Below are 26,563 nucleotides of genomic sequence, written 5' to 3'. Positions count from 1 at the left end.
TAATTTTAACCTTGGTGTATGTTTCTGTGTCTATGGAGAGTCATCCAGGTCATGGTTGTCACAAAGGTGCTTTTTCAAAAGGCAACTGGACTTTGTTTATTTCTTGAGGAAGACATTTTGCTCCTCATCCAAGAAGCTTCATCAGTTCTAATTAATAATCCTTCCATCCCCTTGCCATCCAGTTAAAACTGATGAAGCTTCTTGAATGAGAAGCAAGACATCTTCCTCAAAGAAAAAACAAAACAAAACAAAGTCCAGTTGCCTTTTGAAAAATCACCCTGGAGATTTAGCATCCTATGTTATCCACCCAATTTTCTAAGTCAACCACTTCGTCAACATTGTCCTAATAGGTTCCTGTCATTGGATATAAATATCAAAGACTCATTTTTGGACCTCTCTGAACACTGAAGGGACAAACCAGGACAGGTTTTAGAGGCCCTGGTTAACACACACACACACACATATGGATCTTTGGTTGTTCGGGTTTTCTCCCGCGTAAGATTCGAAGTATCTAGGCAACGTTTCGATGAAGTCTCATTCATCATCTTCAGGCTTCTGTCTCCGGCTCTGTGCTTCTCAGAGTAATGGAGATTGCAGCTGCTTCCTCCTTTTAACTGCCAGTGGGGGTGGGACTTGATTGGGTGGGGCTTGGCTGTGTTCTGATTGGGTGGGGGTGTTCTCATTGGTAGGGGTTTGGCTGTGTTCTGATTGGTTGGGGGTTAGCCGTGTTCTGATTGGTTGGAGGCGTGTTCTGTTCAGGTGGGGCTTGGTTGTGCTCAGGTTAGTCTTAGTTGCTGGGGGATTTGAGCTGGAGAGTTGTGATCTGGCTGTTTGGCTTCTAGTTCGTGGTCCTGCTGCATCTTCATAGTGGGTGTCGGTTTGCTTCATGTATGGCTCAGAGGGGTTTGAAGTGGGTAGTGATGCAGCTGCAGTGCGGCTTCTGGTCTGTGGTCGTGTGTCATCTTCTGAGTGGGTGTGAGTTTGTTTTCTACATGGAAGTGTGGTGGTGGCATCTTGTGTGGCTCTCATGGGTGTGGGTCTGGTGTCATTCTTCATGTTAGGTACTCGTCTGTTCATGAGGGTGGGTTTCCAAATGGCTGGAAGGCGGGAGGTGTCATCTCGTTTGTTCATGCTGTGTGGGCATTTTTCTATCTCTATGGCTTCTCTGATTATTCTGCTGTTGAAGTGTTCGGTTTTGGCGATGGTTCTGGTATTTTTAAAGTCAATCTCATGTTCTGTGGTTTTGAGGTGTTGGACCAGGGAAGAGGTCGTTTCTTCTTTTTTGATTGAGTTCTTATGTTCTTCAATACGTGCACTTATTCTTCTGTTCGTTTGTCCAATGTATGTGGTGGGGCAGGCAGTGCAGGGGATTTCATATACTCCTTGGTTTTCTAATTCGATTTTGTCTTTGGGGTTTCTTAGGATGGTGGATATTTTTCTGTTTGGGCAGAATGCTGTTTTAATGTTGTGTTTTTGGAGGATCTTGCTGATTTTGTCTGTAGTGCCTTTTATATATGGGAGGAGGGCTTTGCCGTTTTCTTGTTCTCTGTCTTGGATTTTGGTTGGGGTTTCTTTTTGGATTAGGTGGGTAATCTTCTTTCTTTGGAATCCATTGGCTGTAAGTACATCGGTGAGAGTGTGTAGTTCGGTTTTTTGGTGTTGTTCATTGGCTAAGCATTTTGTTCTGGAGATGAGCGTCTCGGCTACGGAATTGATCTGTGCTGGGTGGTGGTGTGAGAGTGCATGTAGATAGCGGTTTGTATGTGTTTTCTTCTGGTAGATGGTGTGTCCTAGGGAGCCATTGGATCTTTTGTATACCAAGACATCTAGGAAGGGGAGTTGATTGTTGGCTTCTGTTTCCATGGTGAATTGTATTTTGGGGTGTAGGCTATTGAGGTTTGTGAGGAAGTTGTTCAGTTTTTCTTTCCCGTGTGGCCAGATTATGAAGGTGTCATCTACGTATCTGAGCCAGAGTTTGGGTTTGTGGTCGTATTTTTCTAGAGCTTGTGTTTCAAAGTGTTCCATGTAGAGGTTTGCGATGACAGGTGAGAGGGGTGATCCCATGGGTGCTCCTTCTATTTGTTTGTATTTTTGTCCATTGTAGGTGAAGTATGTATTGGATAGGCAGTGGTTGGTCAGATCTAGGATGTGCTTGGGGGTTGTATTTGTTTTGGATGGCTGTCAAGGCTTCTTTTATTGGCACTTGGGTGAAGAGGGATATGACATCGAAGCTTACTAGTAGGTCGCTAGGTTGTAAGTTTTGTTTCTTTATGATCTCGATGAATTGGAATGAGTTTCTTACGTGTGAGTTGATGGATTCTGCATAAGGTTGTAGTTGTTTGGCGAGAAATTTGGCTAGGTTTTGTAGAGGTGAGCCTATGGAGCTGACTATTGGTCTGAGTGGGGTTCCTTCTTTGTGTATTTTGGGGAGACCATAAAGCTTGGGGCATCTGGATGATTTTTCTCTGGGTATGATTCGTTGCTGGATTTCTTCACTGATGGGGGAGGCATTTATTTTGGATTTGGTAGTTTTTTCTAGGTAGGTGGTGGGGTCTGTCTTTAGGGGTTTGTATGCGGGGTCTTGGAGTAGGTTGGTTAACTTGGTTTGGTAGTCAGATGTGTTCATAACCACTGTCGCATTGCCCTTGTCTGCTGGTAGAATTATTATGCTGGTGTCTTCTTTCAGGTTAAGTAGTGCAGTTCGTTCTTCTTTGGATAAGTTGCTTTTGGGTGGTTTGCTAGTGCAGAGGATGTTGGTGATTTCAAGTCTGATTTTGTTAGCATCATCAGGGTTGGTTTTGGTCAGGCTGGTTTCAACTCCGCATATGATGGTTTCTGTGGGGATGTGTTTGGGAGCGACAGCAAAGTTGAATCCTTTTGAAAGGACCTTGGTTTCAGCTTCAGTGAGGATCTTGTCTGAGATGTTGTGCACTGTTTGTTTCATGTGTGGCTGTGGGGGGGGAGGAGTTGGTTTCTGGCATTGTTGTAGTTTCCTGAGTTTGTTGGTGTGTGTGTCTGTCTTGAGGGTGGTCTGTGTTTCGGCTCTCCAGACAGTGAGTTGTTTGGATTTGTCCCAAAGTAGAGGGTGAATCTTGTTGCTGAGTCTGAGGTGGAGTGTGAGGAGATCTTTGTTGATTTGGTCTAGGAGAAACCTTTTTGTGTGAAGTTCATTTCTAATTAGGGCCAGTTCTGTTCTTTTTAGGATGCGTTTGGTGGCTGCTGTGTTGGTGTGGAATTTCAATTGGAAGCTTGTGGGAATTAAATTTTGATCTCGGCAGTTGCATAAGAATGCAAGGTCACATAAAATGGAGGCTCTTTGGACTTCAAGTTTTTCATAAGTCCTGGTCAGATGGTGGGTTTCCTCCCGTAGAGGTGCAGTATTTGTTTTCTGAGGTTCTCGGGTATTTGTATGTGGATCTTTGGTTGTTCGGGTTTTCTCCGTAAGATTCAAGTATCTAGGCAACGTTTGATGAAGTCTCATTCATCATCTTCAGGCTTCTGTCTCTGGCTCTGTGCTTCTCAGAGTAATGTGAGATTGCAGCTGCTTCCTCCTTTTAACTGCCAGTGGGGTGGGACTTGATTGGGTGGGGGCTTGGCTGTGTTCTGATTGGGTGGGGGGTGTTCTCATTGGTAGGGGGTTTGGCTGTGTTCTGATTGGTTGGGGGGTTAGCCGTGTTCTGATTGGTTGGAGGCGTGTTCTGTTCAGGTGGGGGCTTGGTTGTGCTCAGGTTAGTCTTAGTTGCTGGGGGATTTGAGCTGGTGAGTTGTGATCTTGCTGTTTGGCTTCGAGTTCGTGGTCCTTCTGCATCTTCATAGTGGGTGTCGGTTTGCTTCATGTATGGCTCGGAGGGGTTTGAAGTGGGTAGTGATGCAGCTGCCGTGCAGCTTCTGGTCCATGGTCGTGTCTCATCTTCTGAGTGGGTGGGAGTCTGTTTTCTACATGGAAGTGTGGTGGTGGCATCTTGTGTGGCTCTCATGGGTGTGGGTCTGGTGTCCTTCTTCATGTTAGGTACTCGTCTGTTCATGAGGGCGGGTTTCCAAATGGCTGGAAGGCGGGAGGTGTCATCTCGTTTGTTCATGCTGTGTGGGCATTTTTCTATCTCTATGGCTTCTCTGATTATTCTGCTGTTGAAGTGTTCGGTTTTGGCGATGGTTCTGGTATTTTTAAAGTCAATCTCATGTTCTGTGGTTTTGAGGTGTTGGACCAGGGAAGAGGTCGTTTCTTCTTTTTTGATTGAGTTCTTATGTTCTTCAATATGTGCACTTATTCTTCTGTTCGTTTGTCCAATGTATGTGGTGGGGCAGGCAGTGCAGGGGATTTCATATACTCCTTGGTTTTCTAATTCGATTTTGTCTTTGGGGTTTCTTAGGATGGTGGATATTTTTCTGTTTGGGCAGAATGCTGTTTTAATGTTGTGTTTTTGGAGGATCTTGCTGATTTTGTCTGTAGTGCCTTTTATATATGGGAGGAGGGCTTTGCCGTTTTCTTGTTCTCTGTCTTGGATTTTGGTTGGGGTTTCTTTTTGGATTGGGTGGGTAATCTTCTTTCTTTGGAATCCATTGGCTGTAAGTACATCGGTGAGAGTGTGTAGTTCGGTTTTTTGGTGTTGTTCATTGGCTAAGCATTTTGTTCTGGAGATGAGCGTCTCGGCTACGGAATTGATCTGTGCTGGGTGGTGGTGTGAGAGTGCATGTAGATAGCGGTTTGTATGTGTTTTCTTCTGGTAGATGGTGTGTCCTAGGGAGCCATTGGATCTTTTGTATACCAAGATCCTCCAAAAACACAACATCAAAACAGCATTCTGCCCAAACAGAAAAATATCCACCATCCTAAGAAACCCCAAAGACAAAATCGAATTAGAAAACCAAGGAGTATATGAAATCCCCTGCACTGCCTGCCCTACCACATACATTGGACAAACTAACAGAAGAATAAGTGCACGCATTGAAGAACATAAGAACTCAATCAAAAAAGAAGAAACGACCTCTTCCCTGGTCCAACACCTCAAAGCCACAGGACATGAAATTGATTTTAAAAATACCAGAACCATCGCCAAAACCGAACACTTCAACAGCAGAATAATCAGAGAAGCCATAGAGATAGAAAAACGCCCACACAGCATGAACAAATGAGATGACACCTCCCGCCTTCCAGCCATTTGGAAACCCGCCCTCATGAACAGACGAGTACCTAACATGAAGAAGGACACCACACCCACACCCATGAGAGCCACACAAGATGCCACCACCACACTTCCATGTAGAAAACAGACTCCCACCCACTCAGAAGATGAGACACGACCATGGACCAGAAGCTGCACGGCAGCTGCATCACTACCCACTTCAAACCCCTCCGAGCCATACATGAAGCAAACCGACACCCACTATGAAGATGCAGAAGGACCACGAACTCGAAGCCAAACAGCAAGATCACAACTCACCAGCTCAAATCCCCCAGCAACTAAGACTAACCTGAGCACAACCAAGCCCCCACCTGAACAGAACACGCCTCCAACCAATCAGAACACGGCTAACCCCCAACCAATCAGAACACAGCCAAAACCCCTACCAATGAGAACACACACCCACCCAATCAGAACACAGCCAAGCCCCCACCCAATCAAGTCCCACCCCACTGGCAGTTAAAGGAGGAAGCAGCTGCAATCTCACATTACTCTGAGAAGCACAGAGCCGGAGACAGAAGCCTGAAGATGATGAATGAGACTTCATCGAAACGTTGCCTAGATACTTGAATCTTACGCGGGAGAAACCCGAACAACCAAAGATCCACATACAAATACCATGAGAACCTCAGAAAATATATATATATATATATATATATATATATATATATATATATATATATATATATATATATATATATATTCTCTTTGACTATCAGCTAGACAAAGTCAGTAGTCAGTACACTATTGTGACAGAAATTATTTCATCATTCCTAAAATGGATTTGCAACTTACTGAGCCATGGCAGTGCAGTGGTTACAATGCAGTATTGCAGACTGACTCTGTCTGCAATACTGTCTGACATTCAATTCTGACCAGCTTAAGATTGACTCAGCCTTCCATCCTTCTGAGGTTGGTATAATGAGGACCCAGATTGTTTGGAGGCAAACTCTGCCCACTGCCAGTAGTTTGATTCTCACCAACTCAAGGTCAGCTCAATCAGAATAGAGCTGGAAGGGATTCTGAGGTCTTTGAGTCCAACCCCTGCTCAAGCAGGAGACCCTATGCAATTTCATATAGAGTCAATGTTCTATCCTTCTGAGGTCAGTAAAATGAGGAGCCAGATTGTTGGAAGCAATATGCTGACTCTGTAAACCTCTTAGAAAGGGCTATAAAGCACTGTGAAGCAGTATATATAAGTCTAAATGCTATTGATATTGCTATATGACCTTACAAGTCCTATGAGCCAAACTAAACAGATAGCCAGAAATCATGGGAGCAAAACCATACAACAAATTTTGGAGTCTCTCTTTAAAATATTTGTATGTAGGTAAGATTGTGATGAACCCAGAGCTGAAGAAGCCAGGATACTGGAGAACACTAAGGAAGGAGACAAATATTTTCTGTTACTCCTGATTACTCAAATCTCCACCAAGGAAACTCCTCAAGGTTCTCAGAGATTGTAATCTAAGATGATGGCCATCACAGAATGATACATGCCATGATGTCTCACGGGTGGCTTTCAGCAGGTACTCCAATGTCTGGAGATCTTTTTCCTTTCAGATTCTTCCCTATTTGAGGAATGTCCAGTTCAACAACAGTGTTGGAGAAAATATCTCCTTCTCAGAAGATGGACTGGACTCTGCTCATTATGATCTTCTCAACTGGTTTTGGTTCCCCAATCAATCTTTTGTCTCTGTCAAAGTTGGGCATATAGATCCTGGGGCTCCTCCTGGCCAGGATTTCACCATTAATTCAGATGCAATTGTGTGGCCTATAAAGGTGAGCTGGAATCTTCTCAGGGAAATATTCACACTCTCCTGGGAATGCAGATCATCCAGAATCAGAAAATAGTGCAGCTATTTGGTGAAGATACCACTTCCATAAGGCAATGTAAACATCTTTACATGTGACACATTTGAGAACTAATTTCCCATGCCCACAAAAGATTAGGATTGGGAAAAGTTTCTTGAAACACAGGAGGCACTTGTAAATAGGGCCACCAGTCTATTTTTATTCCTTGTTCCTTCAGTTCTTGATTAGTTTTTCCCCCTGTTCATCCAATAATTCTTTATAGCTCACTATTTTATTTAAGTCAAGGACATTGGGATACACCATTGCTTCTATAGTGGCTCTAATTTACAAATTCATACAAGATATAAGAAAGATATAGAAGAATTTAGAATATATAAAGATCAGCATGAATTAGATAAAATATTACAAGGATAAGATGAAAAAATGATTACTGAAATATATAATTATCTCCTAAGATACCGAATGGAAGAGGAAGCGATAAAAGAGGCCATGATAATTTGAGCAAAAAAATTTGGAAGATTAATTTGGAAGATTGGGAAAAATTATGGGAAATAAACTACAAACTAACTCTATCAGCGGCATACAAAGATAATTTATGCAAAATGTTTTACTGTTCACATTTACCCCCAGCAACATTGGCTAAGATGTTCCCTAATAGATCAGCAAATTGTTGGAAATATAATTATAAACAGGGAACTTATTTCCATATGTGGTGGACATGCCCTCAAGCAAAAAGATATTAGTTTAAAATTAGGAAATGGCTAGAGAAAATTACAAAACAGAAAATTGAATTGAGACCAGAGACTTTTCTATTGGGTATATTAAGAGATAAAATAAGTAAGAGACTCCAATATATTATATTACATATAATAACTGCAGCAAGAATAGCCTTTGCCCAGAATTGGAAAAGTGACAGTATTCCCTCTGATATTATGATAATGAAAAGGGTTTTAGAGTTTGCAGAAATGGATAGGCTTTCAATGGAAATGAAGGAGAGAGAGTACTGCGAAATTTGGAATTTATGGTATAATTGGCTGCAAGGTAGACACAAAATAGAGAGATGAAATGAAAGGTTCTGATGTGATGAAATAATTTGGTATGAATAGGCATAACTATGTATGCTTATGTATAAATATAAATAACTATGTAAACATATGAAAATATGACATAAATCAAAAATAAAATAATTGTAATAATATTTAGTATATTCTATATACTTAAGAATATGTCAAAGTGAGTGAATGCTGCTGCAAATCTGCTGCAATGAATGGAAATATGTTTTTAATTGTTTTTTAATTGTAGAATTTGTTTAATAAAGTCTTTTAAAGAAAGAAAGAAAGAAACACAGGAGGCAATTAGGACTTCCAAAACTTCTTTCCACAGACCATCCTCATTCAGTTGGATCCTCATGATTTTTTTGTTTTAGAAAAGCTGTTACTCAATGACACAAACCTTCCTTTGTACCCCAAGGTGCCAATTCTGATATCCAGCATCCATTAGTGGGTTTGGGGGTGCCACTGTCTTCAGAATCCCCAACAGTTTCTGGTAGATCATGGCCATGCATTTCTTTGAAGGCATTCTAAAGATGGAAACAAGAATGCGGAGAAGAATAAATTAACCGTGTTCATTGCTAAAGCCACTGCAAGCATTTGCTTTTTATCTTTTAGAAGGTGTCTTTTGCCAGTATGGCATGAAGAGTTGCCAGGCAGGAGAGAGGAGAAGAGTTCCACAGGGCAAGCAACTTTGCTGCTACAGATGTGATGCTTGTCCAGAAGGGACCATTTGTAATCAGACAGGTTGAGCAGATTTCAAATGTAGATATTCCAGGATCAAGGAAGCCATAAATCTGTTGGAAGAAATGTCCATCTGGGTTCAGTTCCAAGTGGGAAGAAAGACACTGGAAACATGGAGACTGCTTGGAAGAATGGTTTAATGGTGAAGCAGAACCACCAAGCTATGTGTGCTTCTGGGTATCAGACCACATGGAATGGAGATATTTATCTCTTGGGCCTTGCCCTAGAGCTTCCTGTTTCTGTGGCAAAGGCATTTATCCTATTGAGTGTCAGACTCCCAGGGGGCAGGGGTCTTAGCTAACTCTGTAGGCTGTCTGTGTCCCAGACTTGGTTGAATCTTGCTGGGTGATGTAATGAAGGGGCTTTGGGCAATTCTTCTTATGGCTTAATGGCTTTGTTCTGGTTTGGATCTTGAGTGCCGGCTAATCCTATTACCCTGGAGCTAAAGGTCTTTTGTCTTGGCACCAAAATATCTGCTGGGGCTGACTTTCTGGGTCTCTTAAGATTTCTATTTCTCTTTTAGGGGAACTATTCTGCCTTTTTAATAGTTCCTAGAATATTTCATTCTTCTAGGAGAGGGCTGGGTGCTAACTTTCTACAGATGAAACTATTGATTTATTTGTTATTTCTGATATGATTGGGATTTCTAAAACTATTGATATTTTTCAGAAGAACACATCAGTGTTTGTATTAACTCCTTCCACTCTATATTCATATATTTAATTTCTAACTTCCATTTTTATCTTCCAACCATTGATAAAATAGTTCCCATATCATATAATATTCAGTTTGTTCCTTTTCTTTAATTGCTAGTGTTAATCGGTTCATTTCTGCACAGTCTAATATTTTCCTGGTCACATTCTCTTCTATTGGAATCTTTTCACTTTTCCAGTTTTAAGCAAATACTATTCTAACTGCAGCTAATGCACAAATAATTAAATATATATTTTCTTTACTATAGCTTTCAGGTGTTTGTATTTAAATTGTGCTGCCCCACAGATTACCCTCAGATATCTAATACAGGATAGTTTAGGGCACAACTTATGGGTCCCCTAGTAGCTTTTTCAATCCTACTTCAGCAGCAGCAATATTTTCCTGAAGTAATGGAATATATGGTTCATGCTTTAATTTCTATTACTGATTTGTTTGCTTCTTCTGTCCGCATTTTCCATCTCCCATGAAATTGATATACCCTTTGGACTTACAGTTTGCAAGGCTTGGGTGGCAGCAGGAATCCGTGATCATGCACAGTTTCTGCTGCGCTCACCGCTGGAGTGCCCCCAATCCCACTGGATTTGGGGGCTATAGTTACCCTGTAGAGGTAACTGAAGATAGGGGAGATCTGGCAGGGGTCTGGGGGAATCGCAACCCCTCTCATCAGCTGGCTTAACTCCCTTTTCCGAAAGTGGTGGAGCAGTGGTCAGCAATGGCTGCCACAAAGAAACTTTCATCCGGATAAGAATGTGCAGGAGGAAGCTGAGAAGTGAAAGTTTTTGGCTGGCCGGGATAACAAGTAACATTTAAATATCCTGGAATTTAAATTTTATTAAAGATACATTGCTCCCAAAGAAGATCGGAAAAAGCAGCAAATGAAAGTAAAAAGGGAAAGTTTGTTTTTTCTCACTCTCCTTCCCTACGGTGATAGCAGATGGAAATCGGAAAAACCCATTTTGGCATCAGCAGGTAATTAAATTGGAAAATTAAAGCCAAGGGGACATTAAAGATTTCTGAACATTGGAAAAAAAATATTTTTTTTTGCTATAAGTGGAAAGGGAGAGGAAAAGAATTAATATTAAGATTTTGCTGGAGGAGGCTGCTTGGAATTTATAAGACTAGAGTTAAAATGTAACAAGACTTCTAAAAGATATATTTTGGAAGTTTGCAACTGAACTGTAACCCCAGGAAGAGAAAGTATAAAAAGAAGAAAGTGCTAAATGAAACAGTCTTTGTGTATTTGGATTGCTTGGTGACTTCGGGACCTTTGGAAATTTTTATTTGAAAGACTAAAAACATTTGGGTTGTTTAAAATTTTTTTCACAATGGCATTACTTGTTGATGAACTGAAAATGGAATTTTAAAAGCTAAAAGAAGAGGAACAAGAAGGGAAGGGTTCTTCTGGATCTGTTTTCCATTTCTTAGAAATGGCGATTTCTACCTATCAGAAACTACAAGAACAAGGAGATTGGGATGAAGAAGAAGCCATCTTTAATGAACAAGCAACTCTAGCTGGGGAAGAAAAGGGAAAGAGGGAAGAGAAGTTACAAAGGTTTGAAGCAAGATGTAAAGAAACAGGATTTATTCAGAGATAATGGGTAAAAATATAATTAAAAAAGAGATTCTGCACAAGTACATAAGACTGTATTGTTGTATTTGTATTTGAAATAATGTTAGAAAATTGGAACACTATATGATTATAAAATGGGATAAAATATTAAAAGGAATGTGTAAAATGCTTAAGATTTAATGATAGAGTTTAATTTGCTATGGATTATTGCTGTAATTATATTATAAACTTATTATTCTTTCTTATTTTAAAATATAATACATAGCTTTAGAATGTACTAAGCAGAATCAGAATGAAAATTATATATCATTTTAAGTGTTAAATTTAGGGGAAAGATATAAAGGCATCATACTTCAATCAGTGATTACAGGAGAAATTTTGTGTTAATGAGAAAAGATAATAGATAATTGAAATAGAACAGACAAAAGATATAAGCACAATGATTTAAATTGAGATGAAATAAATAAAACAGAATTAAGAGAGTGAAAAGAGGGGAGAAGCTATATAGAAAATGTAGAATGCTAAATAAGATATGAAATGGTATATAAAGTGAGCATGAATTCGATTTATGTCTGTACAAAAAGATATAACCCAGGACTAAGCCACTTTCCAAAAAGAAGTTTTATGTTTTCATGTTTTGTGTTTTGTTTGTGTATATTTGTTTATTGAAAATTAATAAAAAATTTATTAAAAAAAGAAATTGATATACCCTTCAAAGAAAGAGGAGATACATTTATCTGTGCTTGCTAAGTTTTCCCGCACAAAAATTCTAAAATGAGTGAATATGAAGTATAGAATAACAGAGTTGGAAGGGACCTTGGCGGTCTTCTAGTCCAACCCCATACTCAAGCAGGAAACCCTACAACATTTCAGACAAATGCTTATCCAATCTCTTCTTTAAAACTTTCAGTATTGGAGCATTCACAACTTCTGGAGACAAGTTGTTCCACTGGTTAATTGTTCTAACAGGAAATGCATCCTTAGTCCTAAATTGCTTCTCTCATTGATTAGTTTCCATTCATTGCTTTTTGTTCTACCTTCAGGTACAAAGCAGAGAAGTTGATCCAGAGACCTCTTTGTGTTATTATCTGGAACTTTCTTTCCTTCTCCCTCCTGTAATCAATTTATGTTTAAATCACTTTTGATCAGGGAATAGTATTTTCCTCTTATAACACTCACTGTTTACAGAAAGTGACATGGCTACTCTAGTAAATAGAAGGACCAGGGAGACATGAGAGTAGTCTTCCAATATTTGGAGGGCTGCCACAGAGAGGAGGAGGGTCCAAGCTATTCTCCAAGGCACCCGAAGGCCAGACAAGGAATAATGGATGGAAACTGAACAAGGAAAGATTCAACCTAGAAATAAGGAGAAATTTCCTGGCAATGAGAACAGTCAACCAATGGAACAGAAGTTGTGTTAGGAATATAAGTCACCTAACAGGTATTTGGGTTGGTAAAATATAAACCAGGACAAACATTTTAATACTGTCTCTTTAAGAGACTCCTAAAACTGTAATTGGGTGTGGTTTCTCAAACAGTCATATGATGGAGCCAGAAACCTGGGTTGTTTAATCTTAGTCTCAAAAGAGAGTGTGAGTGAGTCTCTTTTTTCCCCTGTTGGAGAATATTGCCATTCCTCCTATTGACTGTAATCCCTGGATTTGATGTAAGTCTGATACTTAACTGTTTCTGATACTGGACTAGATTATCCCTGGATTGAAAATTAACTGATCTTACCTATGAATGATTTTGGACTGTTTATTTTGAACTTTGCTTAAACCTTTATTGAAAATAAAACCCTACATTTACCTTACAGTGTATCTGTGTGCTGTATGTGTATTATTCAAATACTAGTCTCTATACGTCTCCCTATATGTGCTCATTCTCCTAATGGGGAATTACCTCAACAAGTTGGCTTTGGAAGTTGTGGGAGCTTCATCACTGGAGACTTTCGAGAAGAGGCTGGACTGCCAATTGTCAGAAATGGTGTAGGTCTCCTGCTTGGGTGAGGGGTTGGAATAAATGGCATACAAGGTCATCCTACCAGGATTTGGGGGAAGGAAAAAGACGAGCTCCTTTAACATAGACCCTGAAGCCAATCTGAACATTTCTAATGTCTCTATCTCAAAGCTAATCTCACTGTCGTTTCAGACAAAGCCTTTCTCCCGTTGTGTGAAGCATTGCCTTCCAGGTCAAGCCAAGAAAGTTGCAGAAGAGAAACCGACTTGTTGCTATGGATGTGTTTCTTGCCCAGAAGGGACCATTTCTAATCAAACAGGCAAGTTACACAAGAAGTTGCTCCAACAGGAATGAGGAAGTATAGGAGAAAAAGAGAACATGAGGTAGCAAATCAGTTGTGCAAACCAACACACCCATCTTCCTAAGGTAGACTTGCACTGATGAAAATTTTGCAGCTCTAAAAAATAAAGGAGGATTAATTGAATTCTACCCTGGTAGAGACCAGGAAGATTTCTTCCAAAATGAAGAACTCCATGAAGAACTTGGGTCAAACTATTTTCCAAGGCACCTGAAGGCCAGACAAGGAACAATGGATGGAAACTGAACAAGGAGAGATTCAACCTGGAAATAAGGAGAAATTTTCTGACCCTGAGAACAATCAACCAATGGAACAAAAGTTGCCTTCGGAAATTGTGGGAGCTTCATCACTGAAAGCTTTCAAGAAGAGATTGGACTGCCATTTGTCAGAAATGGTGTTGGGTCCCCTGCTTGGTCCAGGGGTTGGACTAGATGACCTACAAGTTCCCTTCCAACTATGTTAATCTAAAGTTCAATCTCCCATTTGATGATTTTTTCCTCCCCAGCATCTGCCAACAGGTAGCATACACAAATACAAAAGAGCAGACTTTCGAGCTAAAGATCTGTCAATCTTGAGGAAGTTCCAGTACAAACTGAAAAATTCAACTATCAATCTTTCTCACACTGAGAGGCACAGTAGGCGTGGGAGTACTCATTCACTGGAGAGAGCGTTTTATCCCAAAGCAAACTAATCAGATCCAGTGGAGTTGATCAGGTCAAGCTAATCTGTCTCCAGGGTCATCATGAATGAAGGCCGATTTTCCATTTTTGATTTCCCCATTAAATACTCAGTGGATCATTCCAATAACACATTTGCAGACTGGACACAGCAGCAAAGGAATAGTCACCACTGAGGGAGGGAGAATGCCAATGGTAGATGCTTCTGAAACGCTTAGCAAAGAACTTCAATCTTATCATTTTATCTTGATTTCAGATGCAGTGTACTGTGACCTCTGCCCAGAAGACCAATGTCCCAACAAGGACAAGAACAACTGCATTGCCAAGAAGATCCACTTCCTTACTTATGAAGAGACCCTGGGATACATTTTGGCTTTTCTAGCTCTTTTTCTTTCTCTAATTACATCTGCAATCCTGGTGATTTTCCGCAAACACCATGACACACCGATTGTCAAGGCCAACAACCGAGATCTCACCTACATCCTCCTGCTCTCCCTCCTGCTCTGCTTCCTCTGCTCCTTCCTCTTCATTGGTCAACCCAGGAAGCTCACCTGTCTCTTCCGACAATCTGCCTTTGCCATTCTCTTTTCCCTTGCAGTTTCCTCTGTGTTGGCAAAGACTGTCATGGTGGTTCTGGCCTTTATGGCCACCAGGCCAGGGAGCAAGACAAGGAAACTCTTAGGAAAACCACTTACTAATGCCATTGTCTTAGCCTGTCCCCTGATACAAGCAGTTCTTTGTTCTATTTGGCTGGCAACCTCTCCTCCATTTCCCAATGTGGACTTCCACTCCTTGGTAGGAGAGGCCATCTTGGAATGCAATGAAGGCTCAGCTTCCATGTTTTACACTGTCCTCACCTACTTGGGTTTCTTGGCCCTCATCAGTTTCACAGTGGCCTTTCTGGCTAGGAAATTACCCGACAGCTTTAACGAAGCCAAGTTCATTACTTTCAGCATGCTGGTCTTTTGCAGTGTTTGGATCTCCTTCCTCCCTACATACCTGAGCACCAAAGGGAAGTCCATGGTGGCAGTGGAGATCTTCTCCATTTTGGCCTCTGGAGCTGCTCTCTTGGCTTGTATCTTTTTCCCCAAATGCTACATTATCCTACTGAGGCCCAATCTGAATTGTAGAGAGAATATAATGAGGCACAAAAATCTTTGAATTATCTAAGGACTGGGAACATTAATTCTGAGTTTGGGGCATTTTTGTATTTCATCTGATTATTTAAAAAATAGTGGAATGAGACAAGTTTTCCATTAAATATTTGTAAATCAAGTTATATGACAAATGATAAAATATCCATTAACCAGCAATAACTGCTCCCTCATTTATTCCTGGCTAATCTCTCTTCTTTTTCTGAATCTTTATCCTGATTGAGGGAAACACCTGGAAGAACTTCTCCATGCCACTTTTGAAAGAAGGGAGCAAAAATAGAATAGAATAGAATTCTTTTTGGCCAAATGTAATTGGTCACACAAGGAATTTGTATTTGTGTGCAGCATATAAAGAAAATTTGTGTAAGATGTTTTATAGGTGGCATTTACCCCTGGAAAAAATAGCAAGATTGTTCAAGAACAAATCGGAGAAATGTTGGAAACGTCATCAGATACCTGGATCATATTATCATATGTGATGGATGTGTGCACAGGTGAAAAGATATTGGACTAAATTCCACACGTGGTTGGAAAAAATGACAAAAAAACACAGACTTAAAACCAGAGATTTTTATTAGGCATTATGCCAGATATATACAGTAGAGAAATGAAGTATTTGATTGTGAATATATTAACAGCGGCTAGAATTGTATTTGCTAAAAATTGGAAAAATGAGAAAATTCCAATCGAGGAGGAAGTTATTAAGAAAATAATGGAATGTGCAGAAATGAGTAAATTGACTTTTGAAATTATAGAGCAAGAAGATAAACAATATTAAAAGATATGGGATTTATTTTATCAGCGGTTAGATAAACAAACATGGAAATGAAATATTTTAGAAGATTTTACAATATAAGTATAAAAGAATTTTAGTTTTATTTTTTTCCAAAAAAAATTTTCCCTTTTCCCTCTCTTAATTCTATTTTATTTATTTCATCTCAATTTAAATCATTGTGCTTATATCTTTTGTCTGTTCTATTTCAATTATCTATTATCTTTTCTCATTAACACAAAATTTCTCCTGTAATCACTGATTGAAGTATGATGCCTTTATATCTTTCCCCTAAATTTAACACTTAAAATAATATATAATTTTCATTCTGATTCTGCTTAGTACATTCTAAAGCTATGTACTATATTTTAAAATAAGAAAGAATAATAAGTTTATAATATAATTACAGCAATAATCCATAGCAAATTAAACTCTATCATTAAATCTTAAGCATTTTACACATTCCTTTTAATATTTTATCCCATTTTATAATCATATAGTGTTCCAATTTTCTAACATTATTTCAAATACAAATACAGTCTTATGTACTTGTGCAGAATCTCTTTTTTAATTATATTTTTACCCATTATCTCTGAATAAATCCTGTTTCTTTACATCTTGTTTCAAACCTTTGTAACTTCTCTTATCCCTTTTCCCTTCCTTTCTTCGCCAATCTAGCCTTTTTACCCCCCTGTCTCTTGATCTCCACACTCTTAATCTGCACTTTCTTCTGTATTCCTCTTTTCTGTTGCTTTCTGACATTGTATTGATTTTTCACCTTATTTTTCCCTTTTTTGGTTGTTTTTTTAAGTCTTCAATTTTCCATTCTCTTTCCCCTCTTTCCCTTTTCTTCCCCAGCTAGAGTTGCTTGTTCATTAAAGATGGCTTCTTCTTCATCCCAATCTTCTTGTTCTTGTAGTTTCTGATAGGTAGAAATCGCCATTTCTAAGAAATGGAAAACAGATCCAGAAGAGCCCTTCCCTTCTTGTTCCTCTTCTTTTAGCTTTTTAAATTCCATTTTCAGTTCATCAACAAGTAATGCCATTGTGAAAATTTTTTTAAACAACCCAAATGTTTTTAGTCTTTCAAATAAAAATTTCCAAAGGTCCCGAAGTCACCAAGCAATCCAAATACACACAGACTGTTTCATTTAGCACTTTCTTCTTTTTATACTTTCTCTTCCTGGGGTTACAGTTCAGTTGCAAACTTCCAAAATATATCTTTTAGAAGTCTTGTTACATTTTAACTCTAGTCTTATAAATTCCAAGCAGCCTCCTCCAGCAAAATCTGAATATTAATTCTTTTCCTCTCCCTTCCCACTTATAGCAAAAAAAATATTTTTTTCCCAATGTTCAGAAACCTTTAATGTCCCCTTGGCTTTAATTTTCCAATTTAATTACCTGCTGATGCCAAAACAGGTTTTTCCGATTTCCATCTGTTATCACTGTGGGGAAGGAGAGTGAGAAAAAACAAACTTTCCCTTTTTACTTTCATTCGTTGCTTTTTCCAATCTTCTTTGGGAGCGATGTATCTTTAATAAAATTTAAATCCCAGGATATTTAAATGTTACTTATTATCCCGGTCAGCCAAAAATTTTCACTTCTCAGCTTCCTCCTGCACATTCTTATCCGGATGAAAGCTTGTTTGTGGTAGCCATTGCTGACCACTGCTCCACCGCTTTGGGAAAAGGGAGTTAAGCCAGCTGAGGAGGGGGGTTGCGATTCTCCCAGACTCCTGCCGGATCTCCCCTATCTTCAGTTACCTCTACAAAGTAACCATAGCCCTCAAATCCAGCTGGATCGGGGGCACTCCAGTGGTGAGCACAGCAGAAACTGCGCACGATCGCGGATTCCTGCCGCCGCTGAAGCCTTGCAAACTGGAAGTTTTTTTTCTTGAAGGCAGTCTTGATGTGATGCCTGTGTAGTATCTTACTGATTTTGTCTGTAGTACCTCTTATGTAGGGCAGGACAGCTGTTCCATAGGTCTGTTCATCTTCTAGGTCTCCATTATGTCTCAGTGTGTTTTTGTAGAACAAGCCAGTGATTTTGCTTTTGTGGAAGCTGTTGGCTGTCAGTACTTTAGTCAGGATGCATAGTTCAGTCTTTATGTGTGTCTTGTCTGCCAGGCATTTGGTTCTAGCAATTAGTGTTTTGGCCACAGAGTTTATCTGTGCTGGGTGGTGGTGGGATTGGGTGTTGAGGTAGCGGTTGGTGTGTGTTTTCTTGTGGTATATGGTGTGTCCTAGTGTGCCATCTGTTTTTTTGTAGATTAGTACATATAGGAATGGTAGTTGTTTGTTTGTTTCTGTTTCCATGGTGCACTTGATTTTGGGGTGTTTGCTGTTTAGGTGTGTTAGGAAATTGTTTAGTTTTTCTTTTCCATGGGGCCATATCACAAATGTGTCATCGATGTATCTTAACCATAGTTTGGGTTTGTGGGTGGCATTAGCCAGGGCTCTGGATTTGAATTCTTCCATGAACAGGTTCGCAATGATGGGTGACACTGGTGATCCCATAGGGGCTCCTTCAATTTGCTTGTATCTTTGTCCTTTGTATATGAAATATGTGTTGGTTAAGCAGTGTTCTGTTAGTTCCATGAGGTGTTTAGCTGGTTGGTATTTATTTTTTATGATTTCAAGAGTTTCTTTTATCCGGACTTGAGCGAATAGTGAACTATATCGAAACGTCCAAGCAGATCTTCTTGTTCCATGTGTAGATCTTTGATCATTTCCAAGAAGTGGTATGAGTTTAGTACATGTGAAGCTGCTGTTTCAGTATGGGGCTGTAGCTGTTTTGCTAAGTGTTTAGCTAGGTTTTGTAGTGGTGCTCCTCTGGAGCTGACTATGGGTGTATTTTTGGGAGGCCATATAGTTTGGGGCATCTGGAAGATTTTTCTCATGGGATGATCATCTGTTGGATCTCTTTGCTCATGTGGCTGGTTATAATTTTCTTCTTGGTTAATTTTTCCAGATATGTGGTTGGGTCCATGTTTATGGGTTTGTATGTGGAGTCTTGGAGTAGGTCTGTCAATTTTGTTTCATAGTCTTTTCTATCCATTACTACTGTGGCATTCCCTTTGTTAGAAGTATGATTATGCTGCTATCTTTTTTTAGGGCTTGCAGCGCTTTCATTTCTTCTTTGGGCAAGTTGCTTTTGGGTGGTTTGCTTGTGCATAGGATGTTAGTAACTTGGTGTCTTATTCTATCAGCTTCATCTGTATTTAATTAAGTTAGGCTGGATTCTACTGCACATATGATGGATTTGTGGGGATTTTTTGGGGTGCAGAAGGGATGTTTTCTAATCAATCAGGTAGAGCAAACGTCAAAGGCAGATCTTCCAAGATCATGGGTCATTCAGTAAAACAAAATAGTAATTTTGTTGTCATTTTTGATAAGATTGACATGTGTCAAATGTTCATAGTTTACAGCAGGACTTTTCAGTTATGGATTTAAATTGTCCTGTCCCCATAAGCCCCTTTTCTCACTCCTCTCTCTCGTATGTCCTTCTCTGTTGCATTTTAGAGCTTCTCAACACAATCACAAAAATCACTCACAAATACATAAAAGAAAAAATTGGGGAAGAAATGGCAATCTCTCTCACACTGAAAAGCACAATATATCATGGAAGTGCCCTGTGATCAGAAATGGCCTTTTTTTTTCTCATAGCAAACAGACCAGACTAGCTGGATTTGAACATCTTTGTTTCTGGCTAACTTAGCCAAAACATCATCATCAGTGGTGGGTTTTCCAATTTTTTCCTACCAGTCCTATGCACTTCATGCTCACGCTGCAGGGCTCAAATAACAACCTCTTTCAAAGCTGCTGAACTGTCTGAGCTGTCTTTTACCTCAGCTGAGGCAGGGCAGTCAGCTCTGCTGTGCAAATCACCTGAGCTTCACACGCATACGCAGGTGTCCAATAACAACCTCTTTCAATGCTGCTGAGCTGATCTAGCCCTGATTCATCATTTCCTGTTTTTCTGAAAATACCGGAAGTGATGAAACGGGGCTAGATTTTGGCCCACAAAGCTTGTAGAAGTCTGCAGAAGCCTTCCTCAAGCCTTTGGGAGGCTGAAATAGGCCCAAACTGGCCAAAAATCAGGTGAAGCGTGCACATGCGCAGTGAGGTAAGTTTGCCTGCAGCTTGTATGCCTGCACAAATGTCGCTATCATGGTCCTAGGCCCTGTTCTTTTCAACATATTAAAAATTACTAGGATAATAAATTAAAATATATGTTTATTACATTTGCAATTAGCAAAAAATTAAGTGAGGAAAAAAAAACATCTCAGAGCAATGTTTCTCAAACATTGACAATGTTAACAAATGTGGACTTCAACTCCCAGAATTCTCCATCCAGCTGGCTGACTAAGAAGTCCTGGGAGTTGAAATCCACATATCTTAAGGTTCGCAAGGTTGATAAATGCTGTTGTAGAGGATTGGGTCAGGATTCAAGAACATCTCAACAGATTAATAGTGAGAATCCAATTAGATCAATTCAATGTGGACAAATACAAGTCTTTCATTTGTGTAAGAAAATGAAATACACTTGTTTAGGATTGAAAAGAGCAGCTGAGCAGCAGCATATGTGAAAAAAATAGTTGCTGTATCAATAGACACACAGTGTCAACAACAAGAGGAATCATGGTTTCTGCATATTCTACACTAATTAGACCAATTCTAAATATTGCATCCAGTCTCAGAGACAGTTCAACACAAATTGGAAGGGTGTCAGATGCAGGGATGGTCAGCACACACTGAATGGCACCACAAACACAACACACAACATTTTCTGGCTTCAACTAGTTGTTAAATAATATTCCCTTACAGTTTAAATCTGCTTAACATCTTCAGAGATCCCCTTTTCTATTTTAAAGATCTATTGGAGAACTTAGATTCTGAATTCATCTATAAACAAACCAGTTATTACATAATACATTTGTTTGATTGCTCACATTTACAACTGATTCTCATGTATCACTACACCTCATTAGCACTCCTACTATCCAAACAAATTATGGCACAGGCCAACACTGATTTTGTTTGTGTCAGACCTGCCCCAAATCTGATCACTTAGGAAAGAAAGATAATCGACTCCGTTGAATTGAAATGAATTATTTTTTTACTAAATGATGTTGGTGGCAGTAAAGTTAGGCTAGATCTAGGTTTCCTGTGTAGAAAAGATACAGAAAAGTTTCCCCTCATCCCAGCTCCCCTCCATCCATGACCAGTCCATTTTAGCCAATTGGCTGAGATATTTTGAGAACACAGAAGGTTCCGTCTTAGGCCCAGTACTCTTCAATATCTTCATTAACAACTTAGATGAGGGAATAGAAGGGGAACTTTCCAAATTTGCAAATGATACTAAGCTGGCAGGAATACCTAACACCCAAGAAGATAGGTTTCAAGATCCAGATGGATCTTGACAGACTAGAACACTGGGCCATATTTAAGAAAGTGAAATTCTATGTAGAGAAAAGTAAAGTCCTACACTTAGGCAAGAAAAACCCAAAGGACACATATAGACTGGGTGGAACCAGGCTCAATAGCAGTAACTGTGAGAGGGATCTTGGAGTCCTAGTGAACAACCAGCTAAATAGGAGCCAGATGTGTGCAGCAGCAGCCAAAAAAGCTAATGCAGTCCTAAGTTGTATTAACAGAGGGATACAATCAAGATCAAGGGAAGTACTAATACCACTCTATAAAGCCTTAGTAAGACCACACCTAGAGTACTGCATCCAGTTTGGTCACCACATTATAAAAAAGATGTTGAGACTCTAGAAAAAGTACAGAGAAGAGAAGAGCAACCAGGATGATTAGGGGGCTGGAGGTTAAAACATACAATGAACAGTTGCAGGAACTGGGCTTGGCTAGTCTAGTAAAAAGAAGGATCAGGTGATACATGATAGAGGTCTTGCAATATTTGAGGGGCTGCCATAGAGAGGAAGGAGTCAAGCTATTTTCCAAAGCCCCTGAAGGCCAGACAAGGAATAATGGATGGAAACTGAACAAGGAGAGATTTAACCTGGAAATAAGGAGAAACTTTCTGACAGAGAAAACAATCAACCAATGGAACAGAAGCTGTCCTCAGAAGTTGTGGAAGTGCCATTACTTGAGACTTTCAAGAAGAGATTGGACTGCCATTTGTCAGAAATGGTGTAGGGTCTCCTGCTTGGGTGGGTGGGGTTGGATTAGATGACCTACAAGGTCCCTTCCAACTCTGATTATCTGTAACCTCAGTAACCTTCCAACTCTGTTATTCTATGTTCTAATTTTAAGATCCATGGGAGAAATTAGTTTCTCATTTAATATGAAAAGGTAAAGGTTCCCTACACATATATGTGCTCATTGTCTCTGGCTCTAGAGGGGTGGTGCTCATCTCCATTACAAAGCCGAAGAGCTGGTGCTGTCCGAAGTCATCTCTGTAGTCAAGTGGCTGGCATGACTAAATGACAAAGGCACACTGAACGCAGTTACCTTCCCACCAAAGTAGTCCCTATTTTTCTACTTGCACTTTTTACATGCTTTCGAACTGCTAGATTGGCAGAAGAAGCTGGGACAAGTAATGGGAGCTCACTCCATTATGCAGCGCTAGGGATTTGAACCACCAAACTGCCGACCTTTCTGATCAACATGCTCAGCATCTTAGCCACTGAGCCACCATATCCCTTTAATTTAATACACTGTTATATAAATAAACCAGTTACTCCATCGAAACATTAGTATGGTTGCTCATATCTGCTAGGGTACAGCTGTTGACCATGTGCTACCAAGCCATATTAGCACATTTTCTATCTGAACAAACTATGACACAAGTGCTCAGTTTCATCAAACAGCCAGCTTCACCTTGACTCTTGCGTCCAGATGCTCTGTGAATTAGCAACAAGAGATATAAACATGTTTTTCCTCTTCTAGTGTTGAAATATGTCAGAACATTGTTAATGTATCCCTGTAGATTTCTAACCTCACAAATCTTTCAAGATAAAACCTGTTATAAAACATACGCTCCTAGTTCTCCAAGTGGGGCAGAACATGTCTCTCAACTTTCTCTTGTCTTGCAAATAGAAACTCCTGGATATGCTGAGACTCAGTTGGCCATAGTTTTCTCTTTGGCCAAAGCCTGAACTCAGATAAGAGGAAACATGGTTGATATAAATTTGCCCTGAGGCCATCCAGGTAGCAAGGGTAGTGTCTATTGTATGAAAACTTTGGAGAGATTCCAACTGCTACCTTCAATTCGGCTTCTGCACAAACCTTGACTTGTGATCTAGGAGAGAAAGTGACAAAAATGACTAGGCTGCCTCTTCTACTGCTATTGATCTTCTGGTTCCTGCCTCCAACTGCTGCTAAAAAGATGAAAATTGTATGTGCATTGAAGAATTATTTGCAATCACAGGAAATCTACTACAGACCTGGTGATCTCGTTATTGGTGGGAATGTGCACCTGGGAATCATCGCTCTTTCCATTGTTTCAGACTTCCAAACAGACCCATTCTTGCTTTTTGCATCAAGTGTGTAAGTCTCACATGGAGGAATATGATGTAGCTAATTGTTTGCTTTGTTTTAAATTCAGGGTCTCTCTTCAAAATTCTAAAATTCTAGAATCTAATGTAGTTCAAATCTTTGTTCTTTTTCTCAGTAAAGAGAAAAACTCTTAAAATAGGTAAAAATTATCTATAGAGACGTTTTCATCTGTAAACAACAAAACTGAGGTAGGACAAGAGTTTGAAAATTGTGATGGCCTAGAGAAGGAGTTGAGTTATAATATTATAACCAAACTCAATTGCAGGAAACACGACTTCAGCAACAGAGTGCTCAATGCCTGGAATACTCTACCTGACTCTGTGATTTCTTCCCAAAACCCCCAAAACTTTAACCTTAAACTGTCTACTATTGACCTCACCCTTTTCCTAAGAGGTCTGTAGGGGGCATGCATAAGCGCACCAATGTGCCTACCATCCCTGTTCTACTGTTCCTTTTTTTTTGTAAATTTTATTGGTTTTTAAAAACAAACATAAACAAACAAAACATAAAAAAATCAAACTTTCTTCCATAGGTATATAGACAGTGTGCTGCTGGTTTACAAATCATTTTGTGCATCCATTTCGTAGTCTTCAATTACAGTTACATTACATAAGAGCTCATATTATCAATCAAAAATTAAATACTCTAATATCATTATTAATCAATTATTTGACTATAATTTTATTCATTCATATTTTATGAGACAACCACAATTTACTTAGTTTATTTTATAACAATTCATATTATCCTCCCAAATCTATCCTAAAAACATTTTGTAGACATAATAAAAAAAGAAATACATCTTTATATATTCATTATTTTCTAAAAGTCTACATGTTTCATTACTGTATTTTGTTATCTAACAATTGATAGAAAAGGTCCCAAATTTTATAAAATTGTTTATCCTCTTGTTCTCTAATTTCAAATATCAATCTACTCATTTCAGCACATTCCAATATTTTCTTAATGATTTCCTCCTGTGATGGTATTTTCTCATTTTTCCAGTTTTTAGCAAATACAATCCTAGCCACTCTTAATACATTTACAATCAGGTATTTCAAATCTTTGCTATATGTTTCAGGTAAAATTCCCAATAAAAATATCTCTGGTTTCAAGTTTATATGCTTTTTTGTCATTTTTTTCCAACCACATGTGGACTTTAGTCCAATATTTTTTAGCGTCTGCACAAGTCCACCACATATGCCAATATGAGCCAGGTGTCTGATGATATTTCCAACATTTTTCAGATTTGTTCTTGAACATTCTTGCTATTCTTGTCGGGGGGAAATGCCACCTGTAAAACATCTTATACAAATTTTCTTTATAAGCTGTTGACGTTGTCATTTTATAATTTTGAGACCACAATTTTTGCCATTTCTCTAGATCAATCCTATATCCAAAATTCTTCCCCCAAGCAGTCATAGTTTCTTTAACTTTTTCTTCTTCTAGTTTAATTTTTAATAAATATCCATACAGTTTTTAATCACTTTTCATCAGTATCTGTCAAAATCTTATCTAGATCAGTCAATTTATCATAGAAGCCTTCTGTTTTAAAATCTTTATCATACCTTGAATGTATTTGTGCATATGAAAACCAATTCATCTTTATACCTTGTTCCTCTAGTTTTTGAATGGATTTAAGTTCACCCTTTTCATTCAATATTTCCCCATATCTGTTTGTTCCTTTTTATATATTATAGGATAAGAAAATTCTTCAATAGTCGATAACCAGACTGGAATTTTCAAATAGTATTGTCTTTTAATCTTCTCCCAGTTTAACCACAAAGACTCCCATATATGATGTCTTCTAAAATACCCCTGAATTTCAGTTCCCTTGTACCATAAAAAAGCATGCCACCCCAACAACAAATCATTTCCTTCTAATGTTCAACAGTCTAGTATTTCTTAGTGTTATCCATTCCTTAACCCACATCAGATTTGTAGCTTGAAAGTACAACTCCTAATTAGGCAAACCAAATCCTCCTCTAATTCTAGCATCTTGCAAAAGCTTTAACTTTATTGTCTCTTTCTTACCTTGCCATATATATTTCAACACAATTTTATTTAAGTCTTCAAAATAGCCTTTTCCAAGCCTAATTGGAATTGTTTGGAACAAATATAAAATTCTGGGTAATATATTCATCTTGATTGTTGAAATTCTCCCTATTAGTGACAGTTGTAGATTTTCCCATTTCACCAAGTCTAGCGCTATCTGCTGTTTAAGTTTGATATAATTATTCTCTCTTTTTTTGAAACAAATTTTATTAATTTTAACAAAAAACAAACAAGACAAAACATCATTAAACATTAAAAAAACCGCTCTCCATCGTAGATCTTTACAAAGCAGGTAACACATTATTTTATATCACATTTTTCTAATTTATCTCATTTCAATGTAGACATATAAATTTCATTTTTACAGATTTCAGATTATTTCTCTTTACTCTTATTCAATGACGTTACTTTTCTAGTTTATCTGCTATTCAATCATCACACTTCTATTTTCCTCTGACTTATTTTAGTTTTTTTTTTTTAAAAAACCAAATCTTGTTAACTTTACAAAACATACAAACAGTCAAGGCATATTAACATAAAGAATCTTTCTGGAAGAACCAATTAAACATGCCAAATGTAATATGTGCATTTACATTATCTGCTCATCTTCATACCCTATCCCAATTTCTCTTTTTCATTCTGTTGTCCAGATTATATTTCTTACTAATCAAAATTTTTGCCTTTAAAAAAAAAAACAATAGACAAAACATACATAACATAGAACATAAAAAACCTCATTTCTGAAAGCTGCTTAATCCCGGGTTAAAACTCTTCGCACAGACACAAATTCAAAAACAATATTTACTTTATATGTCAATCCATATCTTATTACCATTTTCAATTTTCTGTATAACTTCTTCCCTCTTTTATCTTTCTTAATTATATTTTGTTTATCTTATCTCAATACAATTCATAGTACTTAACATTTTTTGTCTGTTCTTTTACAGTTATCCATTCATCTTTTTTCTTTAAATATACTCTCCTGTAGACTAAT

The 26,563-nt window shown here is 38.6% G+C and overlaps 2 protein-coding genes across 2 annotated transcripts in view; both read left to right on the top strand.

Annotated features, from left to right (window-relative positions):
* Nucleotides 1-6,895: 6,895 nt before the first annotated feature.
* LOC148128328 (vomeronasal type-2 receptor 26-like) overlaps nt 6,896-26,563 on the top strand; it is a 343,174-nt gene continuing 323,506 nt past the window's right edge. The window contains exon 1 of the mRNA XM_087919412.1: nt 6,896-6,965. The gene's annotated coding sequence lies outside the window, so the exon portion shown is untranslated. The remainder of the gene's footprint in view (nt 6,966-26,563) is intronic.
* On the top strand, nt 13,098-15,230 carry LOC113451302 (vomeronasal type-2 receptor 26-like). The gene is made up of 2 exons (XM_026722667.2): nt 13,098-13,353; nt 14,326-15,230. The coding sequence occupies exons 1-2, from the start codon at nt 13,098-13,100 to the stop codon at nt 15,228-15,230; spliced, it is 1,161 nt and encodes a 386-aa protein (XP_026578452.2).

The sequence above is a fragment of the Pseudonaja textilis genome, chromosome 1 (assembly GCF_049901715.1).
Source record: "Pseudonaja textilis isolate UNSWEBS1 chromosome 1, rPseTex1.2, whole genome shotgun sequence".
NCBI lineage: Eukaryota > Metazoa > Chordata > Lepidosauria > Squamata > Elapidae > Pseudonaja > Pseudonaja textilis.
The sequence above is the reverse complement of the archived record's forward strand: the minus strand, read 5'-3'. Positions and strand labels throughout refer to the sequence as shown.